Source organism: Poecilia mexicana, unplaced genomic scaffold, assembly GCF_051168715.1.
Source record: "Poecilia mexicana isolate PSO_F unplaced genomic scaffold, ASM5116871v1 scaffold_14, whole genome shotgun sequence".
In the NCBI taxonomy this organism is placed as follows: Eukaryota; Metazoa; Chordata; class Actinopteri; order Cyprinodontiformes; family Poeciliidae; genus Poecilia; species Poecilia mexicana.
The window spans coordinates 8,186,088-8,209,692 of NW_028263383.1; the positions used below are offsets into that span (position 1 = coordinate 8,186,088).

General features: G+C 41.3%; 2 protein-coding genes across 2 annotated transcripts; one reads left to right on the forward strand and one right to left on the reverse strand.

Annotated features, from left to right (window-relative positions):
• Window positions 1-499: 499 nt before the first annotated feature.
• Window positions 500-16,190, reverse strand: supt6h (SPT6 homolog, histone chaperone and transcription elongation factor). Its single transcript, XM_014977354.2, has 37 exons — window positions 16,056-16,190; window positions 14,426-14,580; window positions 14,182-14,355; window positions 12,964-13,037; window positions 12,685-12,862; window positions 12,520-12,601; window positions 12,107-12,362; window positions 11,916-12,017; window positions 11,492-11,605; window positions 11,302-11,391; window positions 10,939-11,081; window positions 10,664-10,809; window positions 10,468-10,575; window positions 10,103-10,383; window positions 9,864-10,018; window positions 8,936-9,131; window positions 8,657-8,796; window positions 8,415-8,532; window positions 8,242-8,318; window positions 7,726-7,861; window positions 7,469-7,606; window positions 7,060-7,227; window positions 6,846-6,973; window positions 6,517-6,724; window positions 6,271-6,418; window positions 6,020-6,162; window positions 5,797-5,937; window positions 5,468-5,663; window positions 5,245-5,390; window positions 5,001-5,093; window positions 4,799-4,912; window positions 4,578-4,702; window positions 4,175-4,287; window positions 4,012-4,089; window positions 3,128-3,306; window positions 2,502-2,779; window positions 500-2,095 (listed from the first exon to the last, which is right to left on the reverse strand). Exons 2-37 carry the CDS (start codon window positions 14,523-14,525, stop codon window positions 1,900-1,902), a joined length of 5,262 nt encoding a protein of 1,753 aa, XP_014832840.2. The 5' UTR covers window positions 14,526-14,580; window positions 16,056-16,190; the 3' UTR covers window positions 500-1,899.
• A 910-nt stretch (window positions 16,191-17,100) lies between these two features.
• On the forward strand, window positions 17,101-22,462 carry sdf2 (stromal cell-derived factor 2). Its single transcript, XM_014977361.2, has 3 exons — window positions 17,101-17,354; window positions 19,249-19,445; window positions 21,582-22,462. The coding sequence occupies exons 1-3, from the start codon at window positions 17,171-17,173 to the stop codon at window positions 21,879-21,881; spliced, it is 681 nt and encodes a 226-aa protein (XP_014832847.1). The 5' UTR covers window positions 17,101-17,170; the 3' UTR covers window positions 21,882-22,462.
• The last annotated feature ends 1,143 nt before the right edge of the window (window positions 22,463-23,605 follow it).

Consider the following 23,605-nt stretch of genomic DNA (forward strand, 5'->3'; position numbering starts at 1 on the left):
TATTAAAGGGGAAAATGTTGTGCCTCTCCCAATCAGTCCCTCTAGAGACTAGCGGCAGCAACAATGGATCCGTGTATCTGCTGAGCTCATCACAGGAGCTACTTCTCAATCCAACGCAGGTAAAAATGTTGCTAAAGGCTTAACGGAGAAACGTTGTTGTGTTGGAAAAAGCAGGCGCTTCTTAAAGAGAGAACCCCAATTATAAGTCAAAATTATTTGAAATTAACTTCATGATTGAAAAAAATGGTACTTTGTGCCTGGAAAAATTCATTTAAATTTTGTGTCGGCTCATTGGTTTTATGCTAAGAATTACTAACACCGATAAGTTAATATTTGCAAACCCCAAGAATCAAGTGTGTTTGCTCTAATATTTCCATTACTGGTTCCATGAAAGTATCACTGAATACTTCAGTTAAAATGATTGCACCAAACATATTGAAACTTTAATCCCATCTCCAGAGGTTCTGTGTTTTTAATTAGGCATGAACAAGACAGAGAGTTTACTATGAACACTTTTATTAAAGAGATATCAGGTAGAAAAGGTCATCAGCAGAATCAAAGACGACATTTCTCTACCAGAACCAACTGCTGCTGACAACCAACCAGTCCCTCAGGTTCAGTGTCGTAACCTGGCAACTCAAACCAAGTCTGCTTACTTAAAAACATTATTTTAAAAGAAAATGCATCTCATGAAACCATGATACGTTGCACAACGCAGATTTAAGCACACCATTACAAACCAGTGCTGCTTGCTTGTACTGTGGGACACAGACACGAGTCAAGAGGGAAGCAGAGCGGCCTTGAAATGCCAAAAAGACGATCACAGAATGTGTTTTTTTTTTATATTATATTCATTCTACTGAAATAAATGCGTGCAGTTCTGAATATTACAGAGTTGGGAATATGAACAGAGTAGGCAGGAATCTGTCTGATCGGATCTTCTTCCAGTAGTGTTGCAAAAACTAAATCATCCGCTGAAGCATCGTGACTTCACAGCTGCAGGTGTGAAACATTTTGCTGATACCGTCTCGTGACGGGTTAGAGTGGAAAACGTAACTCTGGGTAAAGTGAAACCGCAAACATTTAAAATGCATCGAGTTCGGGTAAACTTGAAGACGTGTCACTGACAAAACTAGGATTTTGTCAAACATCTCAGTTTCCTATTAAAAAAATCAACAACTTTTAAAACAAAAAGGTAACTAAGGGGAGCCACTGCTTCCAGAGGCGTGTTGCTCATGTTCACATCAGGGGATTTCTGCCAAAGTCAGCTGATAATAACACAATTAGCATTAGCCCACGTCTGTCCTTCAGAAACCCCGCTCTGCTAACTCGCTATCAGTCTGTTCAGTTACGTTTGTGTTTATTTTGACAGATGTGACGAGCAGAGTCTTAAAGTTCAAAGAAAAAAATAAGTCTTTATTCATACTGACGCATTTCCGTACAAATATTAAATTTCCTGATTGGCTTGGCAAAGCGTTGTTTTGGCAACTGCTTTCAAAACTCCACATGTCGACGCTTCCCTTCTGCCAAAACCGCTCAAAGATCAAACTAAAAGCAGAACCAAAGATAGGACAGCTTGTCTGTCAGTGTCTGTGCAGGTCCATTTCCCAAATGTAACTCAAACTTCAAGTATTTCTTTTTTTATATATATATCTTTGTACTACTTTTCTGCATGACATGCAAAAACGCTTTGCAGCCAGAGGAGATTGGCAAAAGGAGAGGACATAAACACCTGGCATGAGATGACAGCAGGAAATGAGGTGGCATGAATGTTGACACCATGTCGACTGCTGCATGAATACATGAACGGAATAAAGGGTGAAAGGTCATCCAGGTGAGGCAGTACAAAGGGTGAAGTAGAGGGGGGTGAGGGGGTGCAGCAACGCCCCCCTCTGTGTCCTATCGGTCCATTTCGTCCAGCAGGGGCGTGGCGTCTCCGGCGAGCGACATAGGCGTGCTCTCGATCATGGGGCTGGGCGAAGGCCGTGGCGTCATCCTCTGGGTCTTCTTCCTGTCCTCTGCTTCCTTCTCCTTCAGCCACTGTTCGGCCATCTTGCCCCAGTCGACCGCCGAGGAGGAGGCACTGCTGCTCGGCCTGTAGGGGAGGAGAGAGAGGGATGTCAGGACTGGAGGTTCCCCACCGCCACCTAGTGGCAGAACGCCAACACAGTCAGAAAAGCATCCGTTCAGAACAGGGACGCAAGGTATCGATTAATGATTTAATCTAAAGTTCATTGATGTATAGATCAACTAATGATTAATTGCCAAGCTGAGTTTTCTCTTGAATGAAGACGGTGTGTACGTGTGAGTAATTTCCTAGACGGCTACTTTTTACTTTTACTTGAGTAACAAAATGTTGATGTAGTGCTACTCTTAAATGACTGCTTCGCCTCTGGTTATTAATTCATCAGTTGGGAAAAATTTTAATCTAACAAACCACTGATTGATAATCATTGATTAACTGTTGAGGACAAAATAAGTGTTTCAGCAGATGAGCTCACTTTGGCTGCTGTGGCGTCGTCGGCGGCTGCTGCTGCTGCGGCGTTCCTCTGCGGGACGAGGAGGAGGACGACGGCGTAACGGAGGCGTGGCCGTGGTGGCTGCTGGCGGCGCCGTGGTGGCTGGGATGTGGCAGGTGTGGGTGGGCATGTACGTGTGAGGACTGGGGGGTGGAGCCCGGATACTGGGGGGTGCCGAGGGGCTGCTGGCTCGGCGTTGTGTAGGAGTAACTGGGCGTCATCATGGGCGTCGCCATGGGCTGCTGCGGCGTAGCAAACACCTGCGAGGAAACAAAGGCATCAGAATTAAATGCTTTGTTATGTGTGGCTGAAGTGCAGCTGTAATTGACTCAAAATGAATTGGCTTCAGTCTGAAATAAAGTCTAAGCTTCCACAACTGATCACTGATGTCTTACTGCTAATGTTTCACTTACTCTTGGTAATGCTGTACCTAAACAGAAGGTGACATTTATCCTGAGCTGCAGCGATTTTCTCTAAGTCTCCTGTTTCACTAACACCACAAGAGCTCAGGTCGTCTTGTATCTTTCATCACCACAAATAGACTGCTGCGTCCTCTAGAAATCATGAAATGAAGCTTTATTCGGTCTGATTTAAGCCCCAACAGTTACATGATAAGCAGAGGAGCTGCCTCCCCCTCCTCCTGTGCTGCCGCCGTAGCCATACTGGCTGGAGCCCCACTGTGCAGGGGTGGCGTTGGGGTTCTGGCCCTGGCCCGTCACCGCGGCGATGGCGTTGAACATCTGGGAAGTCATGTTGCGTGGGAGGGCGTTGACGGCTCGCGTTAAGTCTGAGGAGGAAGGAGGGACAGAGTTCGTAAAATTCAATCACTTCTTCGAGCTTTTCCAGCATCATTCTCTGGAGGAAATACAAATGAATTATTCGCTATTATATGGTTTTATTTATTATTGTTATTGTGATAGTATTCTATATTCTAGGGTAAACAAAAACAAAAACAATAGTTTGGAAAAGTCTATTCCACTTGCATCGTATAGATCTGACTGAACTAAGAACTAATTCAACAAATAAAATCCCCTAATTTCAGTAACGTTAACGTTAAAATATAAACCAACTTTTATCCCGATTACACAAATCAATTGAGCCATTAGAAATAATAAATATTCATGATGTTACAATAAACAACCTTCGTGCTCAAATTAGATGCTTAGCAAAGTATTTAAAGTTAAAAAAGAAAATGTAGCTTCTATTTAATCTGCTAGTTCTGTCAAAACAAGAAAAGACAGATTTAACTCTAGAAAGCATTAAAAAATTTAACCATGTATCATTAGTGTATGAAAATGTTCCCAAATTTAGGCTTTTAATCAAACTGTACAGTTTGAATACCAAGCACTTTCAAGGACTTCACGCAGAAATCAAGCACTTTCCAACCCTTGAAAACATTTTCAAGGATTTCAAGCACCTGCCCGAACCCTGGGGGGCATATGTTGCACTAAAAAATGCACCAGGATTTTAGTGTGGAGGAATCTGGACTCACCTGCGATGTTAATATTGGCTGGCGTTGCGTTGAGAGATGCAGGGGTTCTGGTTCTGCTGCTGTTGGTGGGAGTGATACCTTTGAAGGGGGAGAAAATGTCAGACCTCTGCGGTGCTTTAACGGAGTTATGAGGCTCTTTCAGTGGAAGTTACTGCTTTAATACCTGGCACCGGCTCCTGATAGTGGTCCTTGAACCATCGAAAGAGTCCGTTCACCGTGGGAAATATCTGGGAACGGTAGCGGAAACCATCTGGGGTGATGGTCACATACTCAACCCTACAGGCAGAAGGGAAAAACTTTAACAGTTTATTTCACATGATTTTTTCCATTTTCTTTTCTTTTGCCCCAATTAAAATAGCTCAGATTATTGTTTTATTTCTTATTACTAAAAGATGACTTAATTTAGAGGTAAAGTTAAAAGCTGCTTTCTGCCTGAAGTTCTGTGGAGGAGAATCCACCTCAAACAGTAACTTTTTATCAGAATCTGCCCGTCTCTAAAAGAAAACTCAGTGTTCTTCGTAAAACCATTTCACTAAGCCGTTATTACAACGAGACATTCGACCTACCGAGGTTTTCCACGAGGCTGGTAGCCCAAAATAAACTTTCCTGGCAGTTCTTTGCAGGCTGAAATAAAGTAAGGAATGAAAGTCGGCTTCTCTCGCTTCGTCCTGATCAATAATTCCTCCATTTTCTATCAAAGACACAACAAAACAAACGGCATGAGAAGACAGAGGACTACAAATGAATGACAATCTAAAGACAACAGAAAAAAGAAATGGATGTACACCTCCTTATTTCCTCCGTTGCAGTCCTGGAAGTATTTATGTCCCAACAGATCTCGTGCAAACGAGGCCATCGGCTGAATGTACCGAGCTGTAATTTCATCTAGATCTTCAAACTCCTGCAGAGCGGAGCAACAAGTCGTCTTTAAAAGACGTGGCAACCGCAGAAATATTTCCGAACGTTAAATGTGAAGTAAAATAACTCACTTCAGTATTGATCCAGAGTGTGTGGCCCAAGCTGAAAGCATTTTCTTTACCTTCTTCCCTCACATCCACGTGCTGGTAGATGCCGTCAGCCACCTAAAAAAAAAACACAAACATGCAGAGTGGAGATAAATTAAACAATAATGGATTAATAACAGTAATCCGAAGTTTATTTTGAGTTTTATGTTTTCTTTTTGTACCAGCTGAATTATTTCCCCCTCCCCATGTTCCTGCCTGTCTCGCTTACTTTCCAGGTGACGGTCAGGTGGTTCTCCCCTTTGCTGCTGGGCCTGATGATCAGGTCTCCCTGGTCCAGCGTCTCCATCATCTTTTCTGCCTGGCTGAAACTGATGTTGTGGAAGTTGGGGTGGGCGATCACACGCTTTATGTAAGCTGAGGGGAGAAACCAGAAGTGCATTCGTAAGGAGCTCGACTGCACGTGTGTTTGAACTGTTTTTGTTTATACTGACGTGTGCGCTGCTGCTTCTTTTTGAGCTCCTCATCCAGCTTCTGGTCCTCGGCCTCCGTGTCAAAGTCGTAGTAGCTGTCCTTGGGAAGCTTCCACTCGTTGTTTTTGTCCATCAGATCTGAGGTGCGGCATGTGAGGTCAACGCTGAACTTCTCGATGTCGATCTTCATGATCCTGCAGTGAACCGTCATGCCCACCTGAGGCAATAGACAAACATTTTTTTTTTTTAATCACAGAAGTTAAAGGTTTATAGGACTGGGAGAGGAGTTCGTTTTTTGCAGGTGAAGTAAACAAAAGAAAAAAAAGTCAGCAAATCAAGCACGGATTCACCTTGACCCTCTCCTCGGGGTGTTTCACCACTTTGTCGCTCAGAAATTTGGTGGGAATGAATCCCTGGACGCCGTTATCTAACCTGCTCCGAACCCCGATGGCCTGACCGGGACAGGAGCCGCTGTCAAAGTGGTTCCACACCTAAACAAAGACAAAATGTCAGGAATAAAGACGACTCTCAGCTCTGAGAGTTCATTCTGTTTCCTTTTAGCGGCTCTGGTACCTCACTCAGCTCGGGGAAATTGTCCTGCTGGCAGAAGGGACACTGCCACAGGCCTGTGGCGTCGTTCCGGATGGCCTGGTCGTAGCTCTCCCCCTGAGGCCGTCGGTGAGCTATACCGGTCACTATACTCGTTATTAGCTTACCTGAAAGAAAAAGGGTGCAGAAATGTGAACAATGCAACACATTTTCACCTGTGGGGTTTAGGATTTCTACTGCAAAGAGGTCTGTGAATGTTGGGAGTCTATGTGTACCGATATAAAAGGTCTCTGGGGTTTCCTTGGTGAGCAGATTGAAGACCTCCTCTGTGTTGGGAACTCTGTAAGGAACCCGAAGGTCTTTGTACCTGCAGCTCAGCTCTGCTCGGATGTCATACAGTGTGATTCCCTTGTTGCCGTAGCCCTACAGGGAGAGGAAAGAAGCAGAAAGAGACCGCCCGCCTCCTCAGCTTCATTTCACTCTGACGTCTTCACCGTCTGAGCATCTTCTCTCACACTGACCTGTCTCTCCAGCTCCTCAGCGAAGGCGTCCAGGTCCAGATCCTTGAGGCGTTCCGGGTTTTCCAGGATCTCCTCCAGAGCTCCGGCCGGGTTCGCATCTTCTGCAGACTCGTCGTACTCGAGGGCATCGACGGCCATCTTGCGAGCCCACTCGTACGTCTCGGGGTGGACCCGAGAGCCGTCCAGCACTTCTATGTAGGAGTCCGTACTGCCGTGAGTTTCAGAGAGAAGATGTCGATTAAAAAAAAGAAAAACTGGTGCAACGATATGCCGTAGATGTCAACGTTTCAAACAGTTTATTGTTATAAATCCCACGTTAATGCACCGACCTGTCGCCCAGTGATGCCGTGTCGATCTTGATGAAACCAGCGCAGTTGATGAAAACTTTGGGTCCCATGTGGCACATCGTGACCAGCTGCGTTCTGTTCTCCAGACGAGTGTTGTTCTGCTTTAAGATCTGCTCAGATAAACACAGATGGTCCGCGGACAGAAAATGATGAAGAAATGTTTGATTTTAATCGAGATGACCAGTGAAATCCTGACCTTGAGGAGGTGGGCTCCCTTCCTTGGCCCCAGACCGCAGACATACTGGACCAGGCTCTGAGTGTGGGGATGGGCAATTGCTCGGTTCACATCCACACCGACCTCGTTGACCCGGTTGATGAATTCACAGTAGAGAGCGTTAAGCAAATCCTCCTTCACCACATGTTCCTAAGGAAGAGCAAGCATTCATCAATATGTGCTTTAGGTGTTTGACATAAAATGATGAGCATAAAAAATGCTTGATCACAAATCTGGTTTTATTTGGAAGTAAATAAAAACCAAAACCAAAATAAAAACTTTTAGAAAGCTTGAAGTCAGTGCTGTCCAACCGAGTTGAAATGAGTATTTTTGTCACTTTAATCACTTTAATGTGATTAAAGTTCATGAATCAGCCTCCGGGGCGTCTCACCTGCAGCGGGTGTAACTTGAGGCAGAGAATGTCTTCATCGGTGCTGCAGACCTGAGCGTATTCTATCAGGGGATCCTGGATCTTCCTGGCTACGGAGACAGCTTGTCGCAGCAAGGGAGGGTAATCTCTGAAATCATTCTGCAAAAATAAGAAGGTTCTGATAAAAACCAGCAATACAACTGTAAAAAAACCCCAAAAAAACCTGATGGTTAAAATGTTGCATAAAACTCAGTCTGCAAGATTAATCAAGAATTTACCTCCGACTTCTTGCTGTTCATGTACAGCGTGGCCAGTTCGTTGTCCACCAGCTCCACCCCGACGGCCGGCAGAGAAGACTCCTGCTCCAGCTCACTGATGGTCCTCTTGATGTCCTCCATGATCATCTGAGCATCTCTGCACAGGAGGCTCATATTTAGCCTCTTAGATCCGTCATAACTTCTAATAAATCTGATAATTTCCTAAAGTGCACTCAGTGTTTCCTGCTCAGTTATATTTAGCTGGCGTGGATAAAATAAACATCACAGTGTAGAAGAGATGTGGAGCTGCTATGACTTATAACTGCAGATCCACATAAAGGATGTGAAATTAAACTACTATGGAGGATGCAGTTGAACAAAACTCCGTACTGAAATGTTAGGAACAACAATTTATTTGGCCACAAAACCATGTTAAGTGTTGAAAACGATAAATCTTTAATACTTTATTGAAAATCCTTCATCCCTATAATATCAGTATCAATAGACACCGATATAATAAAATAACCAATTTCTCACCGATTCTCCCCAGCAACAGCCACCACATGAGGTTTCTTGCTGGAAAGAAACCTCTTCAGATTTTCAACGTCATGAGCCTGTAGGTGATGGAGACAACAGAAAAAATATTTCAAAAAGACACTCAGAGACCAAATCTGAACATCTAAATCCGACACTAATTTCTGTTTATGAACCTTTTTCTCTCTCTCATCCTCCCTGAAGGCATTCCTCCTCTTCATGAAGTATGGCAAGCGCAGGAAGTCCACCACCTCTCCATCCCCGTTGATCAAAGCACAGAATACTGGAGTGTCTCTGTCAGAGGAAGCAGAAATCTTTAAAGCTCTTCCAAAAGCAAACGCTACATGATTTTCTATCTTCAAACTTGACTTGCATTGTATGAATTTCAGCAAAAGATAAGTAACTGTCGGACACCGACCTGCTGGGAGCGTAGGCCACACCCAGCACACGGATGCCTTTCCCCTGGCTCTCGTCCATCAGGTCATCATCCTCCTCCACCTGCTGGTCGGGCCGGTAAGGAGCCACCTTCAGCCAGTTATACAACCGGCGGCAGCAGGACTTTAAAAACAAATGAGAAACAAGTTATTTTACAATCATTTCAGAAAAATAGATCAACAAGAAGTTTGCCTTGGTGGCAATCGGATGTAAAACTGTGGTGAATGTTAAAAAGCTTATTGTGGATTGTCTGAGGCGTTACCTTGACGATGCTCTCTTTAGCCTCAGCGATCAGTTTGCTCTTGAGCTCCTTGGCCATCTGGGGGTAAAGGAACTGGTTGAGCGCTCGCTCGATGGCGAGCGTTCGCTGCCTGTTCCACTCCTGCACCTGGTGGCTGAACTCGTCCCTGTAGTAAAACTGCTTGATCTCATCGAAGTAGGTCTGGTCTCCAGCATAACTACAAAACAGAAGAAACACGGGCGTGGGGAGAGAACGTGAGCTTCAGCTCATCGTTACCGAGCTTCAGCTCATCGTTACCGAGCTTCAGCTCATCGTTACCGAGCTCCAGCTCATCGTTACGGAGCTCCAGCTCATCGTTACGGAGCTCCAGCTCATCGTTACCGAGCTTCAGCTCATCGTTACCGAGCTTCAGCTCATCGTTACCGAGCTCCAGCTCATCGTTACGGAGCTCCAGCTCATCGTTACCGAGCTTCAGCTCATCATTACCGAGCTTCAGCTCATCGTTACCGAGCTTCAGCTCATCGTTACCGAGCTCCAGCTCATCGTTACGGAGCTCCAGCTCATCGTTACCGAGCTTCAGCTCATCGTTACCGAGCTTCAGCTCATCGTTACTGACTATAAAGCTATATAGTTTACCAGGAGAGATGAGTTAGGAAACCAACTGCTGCTTAAAAACTCAGAGTTTAGAATTTTATTAACCTCTGTATTTCCCTCTATAAGTTCAGTAACGTTGCAGGTAATGTACAAAAAACTGAAGTAGAGCTAATAAACCGATGTCAAAGTAGTGTGTGTTTTTAAAACAAAAGGAAAAAGATAAAGTTCTCTTATTTTTTTCAAATGAAAAGTCATAAATGTGTAACATGAAAGTCAGAAACATTTGGTTGAGCCGATTCAGCTAACTCTGATAAGGTGAATTTATTAAACTGGATTTTAAGTAGGGTTAACTTACCCTTTGACCCCTATTAGATCTATGCAGATATCAATGGAAAGAAGACCCTCATCCTCTGCCAGGCACATCTTCAGGAACTGATCCCCATTCAGCTCTTTCACAGGTTTATTCTTCAGATATTTAAAGGAATATGCAAAATGAGCTTCGTCTACCTCCTGTTGGACAGAAAACAAGACGAGTTAGGAAACTGTTTTTCCCCACATGTCCACATCTAGAGCTCATTCTGCTCGTTCTCGTACCTTTTTGCCTTTCTTTGTAGGCTTGGTGTTGATCTTGGCTCTCTCCTGGAACGTCTGACGGAGAACGTGCCTGACCAGCGGCTCTCGGGCAATCTGCATGGCCACCATGTACCGGGTCCCTTCCAGCACCGCCTCGGGAGTCGAGAACTGACTGCAGAGGTAATCTTTGGCCAGCTCCAGCGGCTCGGCGGGGAACTGCTCCGTCTCGTGGCGTTGGTAACTGTCTCGCAGATTCTCTCCGAACTGCTCTGGGGTCAATCCGAACTTTTTAGCCAGGCCGTCTGGTGGAAATACGGACACAGAAATATAATGGTGTTGCTCTGACTCAACACTTGGTGGGATGTGTAGCAGGAAAAGTGACGAACCGAGTCCAACGCTTTGACAGATGCTGTACATATCCCTACGAGACGCCAGCTTCAGGTCTGGACCTTTCTGCTCCTCCTCCTCTTCGACCTCATACTCCTCTTCCTCTCCTAAAATTATAGAACGTAAGAACACGGCCAAAAAGGTTTTAACTCACCAGGAAATAATAAATTGGTTTTCTCGCGTAATCCTGCTTACCGTCTTCTGACACTTCTTTGATTTTCTTGAGCTTCTTCTTCTTGGATTTTGCTGCGTTCTGCATCTTCGGGATGTCTCGGCCGTAGTAGAGCAAAAAGTGATTGTAAACGTCACTCAGCTCTTCCAGAGTCTGCACGTCCTTCAGCCTTTAAAATGTGATAAAAGATGTTTGAGTTTACCAGAACTGAGAGGCAGACACAAATACATTTAAAAACATAAACTTTATTGTGCCGCTGCGTGTTTTCCTGTGCAGTCCAGTCAGAAACAAGCCGTACCGCTCCATGTCGGCTGTGTCCAGAGGGCGGATGCCGTCTGCCAGCGGTTTGTCCGGGTCTGCAGATATCTGCTCAAACTGGAAGGACTGCATCTTCTGGAACAGACGGGTCAGGTTCTGCTTCCGGGTTTTCAGCTGCGTCCACTGATCAGAGGAAGGAAAATTAAAAAGTCAATAACAGATTGAAGACTTTCGTCATCCAGTTTTTGGTAGAGAGAGAAAAGAGAAAAACAATAAAGCATGCAAATGGAAATTAAAAATTATATTTATAATCAAGCTTATTTAGAAGCAACGTGTACAGCATAGTTGTTTAAGTGTTGAACTTGTGATAAATTGCTTTGAGAGAAGCTGGTTGTTAGAATACCTTCTCATCCCACTGCCACACCTTCCACAGGTCGTTGATGTTCAGCTCTGGCTCTACATATTCCTTTCTGTAGAAAGCTATGAATGGAACCTGGAGAAAAGGTTTCAATATAAAACACATCTGTCAGGTTCTAGATTCAAACATGGAAACAACTCATTAATGAGTTGAAGTTTCATGAAACCCACCACACCTCAAACTGCTGATTTCTCATGAAGTTCAGGGCCTCTTTGATTTTGGCAATGGTGCTGGGTCCTTTCCTGCTGAAGTTTGTTGTGGTTCCTCTATCAAGGTAGTCGGTGCTTTCCTTTAATGGTCATCAAAACAGAAAGAACATTAATATTTTTGTGATCAAGAAGCTTGAAAGTGAGACCCAAAAAGTGGACTAAACAGGGATGAAGTCTTTAGATTCTGACTCTATGATAATTTTGAATAAAAATACCACAACATCACAAAATGTAAAAATAAAATCTACAACAAAAAATGCAGGTTCTGTCTTCCAGCTTTTCTGTTTATATAACTTGTTGGATTTAATCAAATAGAGGTAGCAGAGCTCCTCTACATCTTGATTCCGATAACCAGTCTGTGCTTAATGAGGCCTGGAACGAAACCAGTACCTGCATGGAGATGGTCAGAGTGGAGAACCCGTGTCTGAAGATCCACTCTGCTTCTTCCTCCAACTCATCATCCTCAGCAGGTTTAACAGGGATTGAACGCAACTGCAGAGCAGAGCAGCAGCAGATCCAGCAACAGCGCCAAGCTCAACATGGAAAACCGGGTTTACACAAACAGAACCGGCAGCACAGACCTGGAACCTCTCTGGCATGTCAGTGGAGCGGATCTCGTTGTCCTGGTCGGTCATGTGACTGCTCTCCAGCTCGCTGGGCTCATACAGCTCAAAGATGCTCTTCCTCCCCTGCCTCCTCTTGGTCTGCTTCTTGGGCCGGTCCCAGCCCTCTTCGTCTTGATCCTCCTCTTCCTCTTCGCCCTGGTCATAGGCGTCTGCGTCAAAGTCAGCAAAGTCAAAGTCTCCGCCAAAAATCTCCTGGGCCTCCTGGAGGGCTCTGGAAAACAAAAAGAGGAATCTGTTTTTAGGGATTCCTGACGTCGACCTTCCACACTGATGGATTCATTTCTTAGAGAAAACATAAAAAGACACAAACGCGTCTCGCTGGAAACATTTTCAGGACAATAAATTTCAGCAGAAATCTGGGAACTCACGCGTCTGTGTATCCTGAGAACTTCTTTCCCCTCTTCTTGGTGATGGGCTGTCCATCATCATCCACAATAAAATCATCTATATCTGTGGGTCAAGCACACACTCGCATTAACACATCGAGAGTTACAACATTAATTACAGGATTTCTTTTAGATCTTTTTGCCAACCTGACTCTTCATCTTCGCCCTCTTCTTCCTCGTCTGCTTGTTGAATGGGTTCGTCGACGGCTTCGCCGTCCTCCAGCTCTCCCTCACCGTCAACGTGAAAAATCTCATCTGCGATCAAGTCTTTCTCATCATCATCTTCGTCGTCGTCCAGCATTTTAACGCGGTCATATTTCTTCTTCTATAAAACAAGCCGATAAGAGAGTGAAAAAGGAGGCAATGAATGAGCGGAAACATCATGTGTTCGACGCTGAACAGGAGGAAAATATTAAATTTTCTTACCCTCCTTTTCACTTTGACACCAAGATTTTCCTCAATCAAGTCAAGATCATCGTCGTCCAGGCAGTCATCGTAAGCTAGGACAAAAAAAACAAGAAAAAGGTTTGGCAACAGAGACGAGATGAATTTACAGAGCTATGACAATAAATAAACAAATTATTTGTACTTCAACATCTTGTGTTTATTGTGACATAAAAATATTGTCATTTCAGCTGGAAAACTAAAAAACATCTTCAACGTTTTTAATTTGTTGTTCAGTCACAAACTAAGAATCATTTTTAGCCATTCCTACCCTGAACCTAACTGCACAAACTTCCCAATAAATCCCATCTGAATATTTGGATCCATTTCTGAAAAAGAAAAACATGAAGGTAGATTTTTTTTAAATCCATTTAAGCAAACCTTTGTTTCTCTGGATTTAAAGTAGAAGAAACTTGAGCAAAGAGAGAAGATTTAAAGGAAGAGATTTAATTTTTTTCCCTCAAGGTGATCAATTTTTCCAAAACAATATTAAAACTTTTGTCAATTTCTGTGCAGGTTTCATTTGAAGTTTACATCATGTAATTAAAAAAAACAAAACATTTGGTTAGTGGACGCTTGTTCATTTAAAGCAAAGGATTCATCAGCAGCCAAAAAATATTTCTAACATGAAGTGAAAAGCTCGGCCCTTTCTGCTTGACTCTCACATGCAGGGTGTGTGACTTTGCCACTTTTAAATAAATAACGACCATTGTCAACAGAATGTGTAAAATTACACATCATTAAGTCATTTTAGACTTTTACCAACATTTGCCACTCCAAAACAGCTCTAAAGTCTGGAGCAGCAGTTTTTTTAATGATCTGATTTGTGTTGTATTTTCTTTCAGCAGTGTATTCAGAACTGGCAGCTTAAAACTGGAAAGAACAAGTTGCTCAAACACTTACTGTATGTCATTCTCAATCTAAATACATCTGATGATATTTGCAGCAGTATAGCTAACAATGCCTTTGTGGTTTAATCATTTTACCAAATCGAACACAATGATAAAAAACGGAGCTAAATGGTAAAGGATATTTCCATTCAAATGTCAGAATCAGAACCACAAAATCTTGATCAGACCATCTCTGCTGTAATCCATGTAATAACACAGTTAGAAGACATTTATTACATCTACAAAAAATTTAATAATAGTTTCATTAGAGATATTAGACACCGTTACAATAAACATCAAGTAAACTTACTCCGCTTTTTCCGCCAATGTTTTACTTCCTCCTCTGAGTCGCTTCCTCCACCACTGTTGCTTTTCTCGGCCTCTTCTTCCCCCTCTCCCTCCTCATCATCGTCGTCGTCAATTAGTCCACGTAAATTTCCGTGCTCATCCTGCTCCTCTGGGTTCTCAACATCCTCTTCTTCATCTGTTGTGAAATGAGGAATGAGAAAACCGAAAGCCCTCAAAGGTTTCGAGCTAAAGCTTTCACATCTTACCATCTTCCTCCAAGAACCTCTGGGTCTTCTTAGGTTTCAGGTCGCTCTCTTCAAACTCCTCCTCTGATTCCTCGGCCTCGCTATCAATGAAGTCTGACATGGCTGCGGTGGCTGGGAAAACGCACAACGCTGTGGGACGACGACTTCCCTGACACCTAAACGTGCATCAGAGTCGACAAGAGGTTTTCATGTTTCAATGATTTTATTTGAACATCTTAACACATTAATGTGTAACACAATCCAACTGCTTTTATTTGAAACAGGAATGGAACAATTATCCCTACCGCAGTGATAATATAATTAATTGCAGAATTTATTGGCAAAATTTAAGAGGCTTTGCTTTAAATTTAACATTATGGCTGACATTTGATGTTTTTGAGCCTGAAAATAACAGATAAATGAATCAGACAACTTTGAGCCAGAGGACCAGCTGTGTGTTGCTACAGACGTGGAAGGGTTTGTACTATATAATCCTTTCACCCCCCAAAAAACTGTTTACTGCAGGATATTCTCCGGGATCTTATTAAAATAACTTAGACTCAGGAAAAGGCCAGCAACTGCTGGTTATATTGAAAATGGTTCAAAAAGATAGTTTCAAAACTACTAAAATGTTCACTGTTAAAATCCGTTTTGGTAAGATGTGAGATAATCTTACAGCGTAATGAAGAGTTTTCTTTGACTGCATCAAGCAGAGTCCTGCACATTTATCTTTCATGTAGGAAAGAAAATCACCTGTTTGTAAAGTCATGGTTCGGGTAATAAAGAAGCACAACCCATAAATGTAATATTATGTTTATGTCATTACTTGGGACAGAAAAAGAACAGAATCCTTTTTTTATTATACATTTATTTAGCTAAAAAGAAAAAGCAGCAGCAGTGAGAGGATAATCTCGCTTTAATGGAGGACTGAGATTCAAGTCCTTTCCTCCCTCAAAGCCCTTAGACTTTTACATAATGATTGTTCATTTGTGGCACAGAGAATTAACATTAATAGAGATTCAATTATTTAGGCCAGGGATAAAACCGGGATTGCTTTGAGTTTGAGTCGTTATTTTCAGTCAATAAATTATAACACTTGCGTTACAACAAGAAAACTACAACAACGCTTTTAAAAATATGTGCAATACCAGTATGTCGCAGTGCGTAGATCCAATATAGTCGGATTTAACCACAAGGCAAACTGCCTCCAATACAATAACTAGCTACATATGCAAATACTGCTACCTGGTGAGAATTAAATATTTCCTTTTTACGAATGATAAGTAGTACAACTGGCATGTTACAACCCGTTAGAACAACAAAATTAAATTACGCTAACATTACTAGCAAAGTTAGCAAGTTAGCTAACGACAAATCGATCTACACTGGGGTGATTTTATGCTAAACGGTTTTATTGACATTTTAATGACTAAAGGTAACAGTAGAAATCCAGCTGCAACAAGTTCGCGGTAGTGGAAAATAAACCGTTGCTTCTGAAACCAAGCTTGGAGGCAACCATTAGCAAGCTTGCGTGTTAGCGTAGCGGTGCGTTAGCTTGAACAAAAACAAGCAGCGTTAGATTTAACGACCGTTACCAATACGTCATCATGTTGACATCTTTCTAAAAAGTCAACAATAAATTTCAACTTACACGTCTCAGCGTGGTGATATAGCCCGAATATGATTTTAATAAAAACTGTTTAATGCTGTGTTTTGCGTTTCTGAGCTTACACTACTAAAAATGGCCGAGAACAAGCGGCGTGATGACAATTCCGGTGTAATGTAAAATTGTGCGTCCCGGAAAAGATTCACTTTCTTCTTTTGTGTAAGTAGTACACCAACTCTATGGCGAATTACCGCCACCTAGTGGACACTCATTTGGAACCAACAAACGTGCAAACAATATAATCAAGGCTCTTGCTTCTTGCTTGAGTCTAGAGAGGATGTGGAATAATTCAAATAAATTCAACTAGACGTGTACTTAAATATTTTGTATCACTATAACTGAGCAACAATAATAATAATCATCATCGTAAAAATCATAGTATGATTGATTTGATTGCTTTATTCAACACACTCATGGTCCACAGTCTGTTATCTACCAATTTGGTGATGGTAGTCAGATAACAAAGTAAAAATCAGGATTTACATCCCTGCTGTTATTTGCAGTTTCATTTTTTTTTTGTAGTCTGTTGTTTTTATGCACTTTTTATTGTTATTGTTATCATCTGCATATGAGATACAGCAATAAATGCATAAGCAACCAAAACTGAACGACATAAATCATAAAACATTCACCGCCTCACGAGAAAATGGGTCTTACATTACGCAACGGAACTTCCTCCAGGAGTTGAGGCACAGACTTAGATGGGTGACTAAATATTTTGTAGCACCCATATGGAACTTCTGCCTTCCATGATGGAAAAACGATGCCCCCTGCTGGTTTATCTTAAAGTCCACAAGAAAAGATAAAGAAAAAGAAAAGATAGCAGTACATATAATCTGCGCTCTGTAATCTTATATTTTGAAGTAAGCTGAAAATGTGTTCAGTTTAATCAATTGTATCAAAGTATTACCAAGGGACAGTTAGTAGGCAAAAACAACGGGAAGCACAGAAAGTACCTACCTTAGTATTCCAAGTCGCTAGAGGCGCTAGTTCCATGTTTTCAGATGGATACTGTACAATTGTAATGACGTAGCGAAAACTGATACAAATCTGAAAAGAGGCATAGACCGGTGACAGCTCGATTTTGTGGTGTTGTCGGAATGGATACCTCAAACTGTCTGAATTTTCCAGGCTTTCTATTCAGAATTTTCGTGCTACTCTCCAGCATCTGTGGGCTGTCCGTTGGCTCCGAACTCAGCTTTGTTACGTGCGGATCAGTTATTAAACTTTTGAATGTAAAGCACAACGTCAGGCTGCACTCGCACGACGTTCGCTACGGATCTGGTGAGTTTAAACGTCAACGAATTATTTAATGTAAAAATTATATTATCGTGCTTTCAAACACCAGCAACGGCTTTATTGATCAATCACATCTGTAAACGTGTCTTTACTGAATAGGATATCACCGGTTTCTGTGTTCAAAGGTTGTCATTGGGTTAGTGTAACATATTTCACTTCATATTGGCTCCATATCGCATATATTGTCGGTTATTTGTGTCCACAACTGAACATAATGCCGATTTAAAGGTTTCCTACACAATCATGGCTAATTTTGAGCCTTTTTGAGTCGTTTCTTACTATCCCTTCTATGCGTTGTCACCTTTCTTTCACTTAAATTAAGTTTTACTGTTTAATCAGGCATTTTGTATTGTTAAAAATGAAAATACCCTGAAAATAAAAATACTTAAGTCAAAAACAAAGTGCACATATAATGCTCAAACGTGTACTTTTAGGTCAGAAGTACACAGTGCATTGCAAACAGATCCATTCGTCTTAAATTATTTTAACATTTTGTCTTGTTATAGCCTGTAACTCCTACTGGGATTTTATGTAACAGACTAAAATAACATAGCGCTTATTTATGAATTAAAGAAAATTAAAATGGTTTTTAATATTTTATAAGAATTTATAATAAAAAATCTAAAACAAGTGGCATGCATTTATATTCAGTGTTCTGTCCTCTGAAATGATAAGTAAAACCTCAGAGCCCATCTGTGTGTCATACTATCTCAGGATAAATCCAACCATTTGTGAAGGCTACAGAGGTTTATAATAGAAAATTAATTAACAGACAGCTTTTATAAAACCAAAAACACACTGGAAGTGTCAGGCATAATGTTTTGGAAAAATTTAAAGCGGAGAAATCACTAAATCGCGCATTTAACGCCTCACAGAGCACGGTTTAACACATCATCTGAAAATGGATATGTTAAGGCACTAAATAAAACTTAAGCTGGCAGGCTGGGTAAGAGAGTATTAATCAGAAAAGCAGCCAAGAAATGAACAATAAATCTGGAGGAGCAGCAGTGATCCATGGCTCAGATGAGATAAGCTGCTGACAGAGGAACCTCACACATCTTTTAAAGAAGAAATAGTCTTGTTAATGTCGAAAGGAAACCATAACAAGACAATAGATATGAAACTGGGTGAATGTTTCCACCATCCACCAAGAAAATAAACACCAACATAGAGAAAGAGCTGCAATGAACCCATTTAGAGCAAATCATAGTCAAAGTCCAGATCTAAATCCAATGATGAATCAATAGCATAAGTTAACATTATCTGTTCATAGATCTCTGTGCCGTTATTGGTCCCAATTTCCTTAACTTTGGGAGACTGGTAATCGGCCAATACTGACATGTGAAACCGATCTTATCAACCTCAGCAAACGTCTAAAAATCACTCGCTGTCCTCTTCTGCTCTCTTGTGATTTGGCTGTTAGTCCCACCCACCATGTCCACACACTTCTGCTATATTTAGCAGAAGTGTTTCAAACAAACAAATTGGTACCAGTGAAAATCTAAATAGGCAGATTTTGCACTTCTAGATGAGATCCATTCAATCTGATGTAATAAAGTTATATTTAATTCTGCAGAAGAACTCAGAGGATTCCTAGGGAGACTAAAGAATAATGTAGATCACACTGCTCAGGTTTTAACTTGTTAAAAAGAAAAAAGAAAACATGGTTCCTAGTTAAGCATTACTTGGTCTATCTAAAAATCATCCAGATAAAACACAAGTGTTTGTAAGTAGACAAACCCAAAGTAAACTATTAAGATTTGTTCTATAATTCCCAGTAAATGTTGAAACATCTAAAATGTAAATAGACTTGCTTTTTATTTCCTAAAGTAGTCGGTTTGATCTCTTTGAAATGAAAGCCATAAACTCTGTGCGGCAGGCAGTGGGCAGCAGTCTGTGACAGGCGTCTCTGCGGTGGAGGACAGCAACAGCTACTGGAGCATCCGAGGGACGAGCGGCGCCTCCTGCACTCGGGGAACGCCGGTCAAATGCGGGCAGACGATTCGCCTCACTCATGTCAACACGGGCCGCAACCTGCACAGCCACTACTTCGCCTCGCCGCTGTCCTCCAATCAGGTGATTTATTCATTTATTTATTTTTGATTTAACCTTCACCAGGTAAGTTCTCATTTTCAACAACAGCAGAATATCATAACACAAACAAACAAAAATACAATCATATTCATACTGACTAAACACACTATATTAGGGTTGTCATGATTATAAATTTTGCTGGACAATAAATTGCTAAACAATAATGTTCTTGTTTGTGACCATTATCAATTAATATAATGATAATGGCTTAATACACTGAAAAAACACTAAATCTTATCAAGTATTTTTGTTGTGTTTCTAGTGCAAATATCTTAGTAAACTGGAAATAAGACAAAACTAACTGAGAAGTAACCTTACAGCAAGACATAGCAGCCTGTTTTAAGTAAATAATTCCTTAATACTGATTTTAAAAAAAAGCATTAGCTCCATTGGCAGATTATTTCACTTATAACATGGGAAAATGTCTTGTTATAAGTGAATTTATCTGCCAGTGGAACTAGTAATTGTTGTTGGAAATGTTGATGAGTGAAAGTATGGAGGGGTTTTTTAGATTAATTTATACAAGAATTATTGATGTGCGAGAATAGAGTGAGTGTTGGTTTACAGGTGAGTGTAGACGTGTGTGTTGTGATGTGGAGGGATTTCAGAGTTATGAGAAGGATTACACAGAAAGCTCCCCGCTGAGGTTGGTTAAAATCGCTCGCATGTAAAAAAAACAGCCTTGTAATTTGTAGGCTTATTTAAAAAAAATAAAGCGGATTATTAAAATGTTTCAGGAATGTACCAGAATTCACCAGCATGCGGTAATGTTTAAGCCTCTTGACTAATCACAGTAACTGAGTCTAAATTAAATATGTGCAAATGTAAAAAAAATAATAATAATAAGCTGCCCTTCGAGTTTATTTATGCTCTGGGCCAAATTTATATTATTAAACTGAACTAACTGAAAGCAGATTCAGGTCAAAGTATGAAAAAACTGTTTAGCTTCAATAATAATTAGGAATAAACTTTTGCTAAACGATATATTTTGATTTTATATGTTATTTGGTAGCCATTATTATTACCCTTTCTGCATTTCAATCCAAACAGATGGAATCTGCGTTCACACTGCAGCCTGAAGTTCAGGTCACTTCAGGTCACTTGGTATCGATACGTTTCCGATTTAAATGTGGCCTAACATCCAGGTCGCATTCCGACCTGAACGTCAGTGATACTCGACAAACGTCACTATTCTGCGTCCTGAAACGTGCAAACGGGAAGAAAAACAACAAGCATGACGGACTATAATGATTATTAAGTTGTTAATATGCTGGATCCGGTTGGACAACAACCTCAAATGTGTAAACTATGCTCTACCGTTAGCCTCCATGTTTACTTCCGCAAACACGGAGCACTTCTTCTTCTTATGGCGGTTGGCAGAACACTGAGAATGCTGACGTTGTTGCGCCCTCTACTACGCATCCGGGAAACATTCAGGTCGTTTCTGGTTCACACTGGAGATCACATACAGGTCGCGTTTATTTGGAAGTATGAACGGCCCAGGCAAAAACATCCGATTTGACAAAAAGTCGGAATTGGGTCACTTCAGGCTGCAGTGTGAACGCAGCCAAAAATACATATAAAATGTATAAATCAGGTAAAAACAAGACAATAAAACAATGAGAACCTCTAAAAATAATGGGGATTAAATCTAATAAAAATGTTACATTGAAAAGTAAAATATCCAAACAGCTAAAAGTGGAAATGAGATAATTATAAATAAACAAAATGTTAGTCAGAAACAGCCAACATCATCCCCTTGAAAACATATTCAGTATATGTTACTCAAATTCGACCTTGTTGTGGTGTCTTAAAATAGAATTTTGTTGTCACTACTCTAAGCAAAGAATATGGATTATTTGGGGCAGAACCAGAACTTTCTGATCGAGTAACACCTTGAATCAGCTGGATAAACGCTCATAAAGATCTTCAGACAAAAATGTTGATCAAACATTACAAAGAAGCTGAGCTGCTTGAACATAAAATTAAATAAATGAAGGGTGACTCAATACTTTTGCACAGGGTACTTTTGGTGCATGCAAACAAAAAAAAAAAAGACGAGAAGCAGTACCAGAATCAACATGTCTCATCCTCTCATGGTGGCGTTCGTGTCTGCAGGAAGTGAGTGCGTTTGGCGAAGAAGGGGAGGGCGACCACCTTGACGAGTGGACAGTCCAGTGCAGCGGATCTGTGTGGAAGCGTGAGGAATCCGTCCGCTTCCGCCATAAATCCACCGACGGCCTGCTGTCCGTGACGGGGGAGCAGTACGGGCGGCCAATCCACGGGCAGATGGAGGTCCACGCCATGTCGAATCCCAGCCAGCACAGCTTGTGGAAGGTGATGGAGGGCGTCTTCATGAAGCCGAGCGAGAGCCCAGCAGGCGGCCGGGACTTCGCTCACACACACACAGAGTTCTGACTTTCCTCTGTTCATCCTCAGCTACATCTGTACCAACAGCCACCTTCACTGTCCCAAAATGTTTAAGTCTGTGGATAAGAACCGTGAAAGATCCAGCAGCCACACTCGGTTGGAAAAATTAGTAAGCCAGACATATTTGAACCTTCTTTGTACCTTCCATGTTTGTTGTGTTAGGTCCAGATGGGGGTTTCTTCTCTGCTGTTGGTTGTTACTCTGCAGCTCAGGAAGCCTTCTAGGTGAACATATTGTTACACTTGTGCCTTTATCTGCCAATAAAAGAAGTAGGTGTTTACATTACAATGAAAGCATTTTATATATTAATCTTTTATGGCATTTAGGCCACACACCTCCAAGATCAAAACTCAAACAGTATTCCTGTCTAAAATCACCCTTTTTTCTTATAAATTATTCCACATGCCAGAACAAACTTTGTTTAAGATTTTTTTTCTCTTTAATGATGTTACTTGTCAGTGTTCAATTGGTTCTTAAGTCTCGGGAGAGTGCAGTGTTACAAACGCAGACGTTTTACTACGACATCAAACTGACAATGAATACCTCATAATAAAGATTTTTTATGCAAACAGTCTTCAGCATGACTTTCTTCTCTTTAATTTGATGTCAAGCAGTTTTCATCACCTCATAAATCCTTTAATTAATAAAGGATTTGCCAGTGAGGCAAGCTGCTAATGTCTGTCTGGACCATTAGACGAGCCTAATGCCTTGTTTGTCCAGATAATGGCATGTTTGGGTTCATTATCTGACAGATAATGGGGTTTGTGGGGATGAGGGAATCAGTTAGGAGGATAATCTAACTTGTATTTGACCTGCACATTTACAATGAGTCCCGATGCTGAGGCTGCTCTGCAGGACGTGCAGCGAAGCGTTAGTTCACTTTAGTTCACAGACTTCATTGTTTTTTTACGCAGCAGTTCTTGGTAATGGGTTCTTTTTTGCGTCTTTTCACGCCCACGTGAGTTAATTCATGACCTGCATGGACTTTATGACTCAGTCCATGAAAGAACTACTGAACATTTCTCTCCGTTTTACAGGTTTGCATTTAAAACAACACCAATGATGAACTTCTGTACTGTTCTTCTGATTGCTCTGCATGAACACATTTAGATTAATAGATTAGTAAATGGAGCTCACTTTTCTAATAACTTTAATTTGAATGATGCTGCTTTACGCGTAAGAATATTAACTTAAAGTTGATGTTTAATCTTTAAAACTACAAATTAAACAGAGTTTTTGTCACCCTGGATTTCCTTAGTTATGGGTGTCAAACAAACGTCTTAAGGGCTTAAATGTACATAGGCTACAATTTAATCTGATTCAGATTTCATTTTAGATTTATCAAAACATTCCCATGCGTAATTGGCATAGGTCTCACAAAATCAACATAAGACTCAATAACGTCTCTTAACCTCCTTGCTATGCAGACTGTGATGTTTCTGCACATGGTGGATTGTTCAAATGTTTTTCAGGCTAATTTATGAAACTGCAGCTGGTCAACAAAGACTAAAAACTGCTTGCTTTTGTCTCGACTCCAGGCTGACTACCCAGTTCCTTTAGTTTTGTCTACACTTGGAAGTTTTAATCTTTTAGTTTCCAGTTGAAAATAAGTTCAGCTTCTTAAGTCAAATAAATTAGCATTTGTTTTCTGACTTGCAACCACAACAGGGTAAACACTGCTGCTCCATCATTCCATAATCTGATTTCCAAGA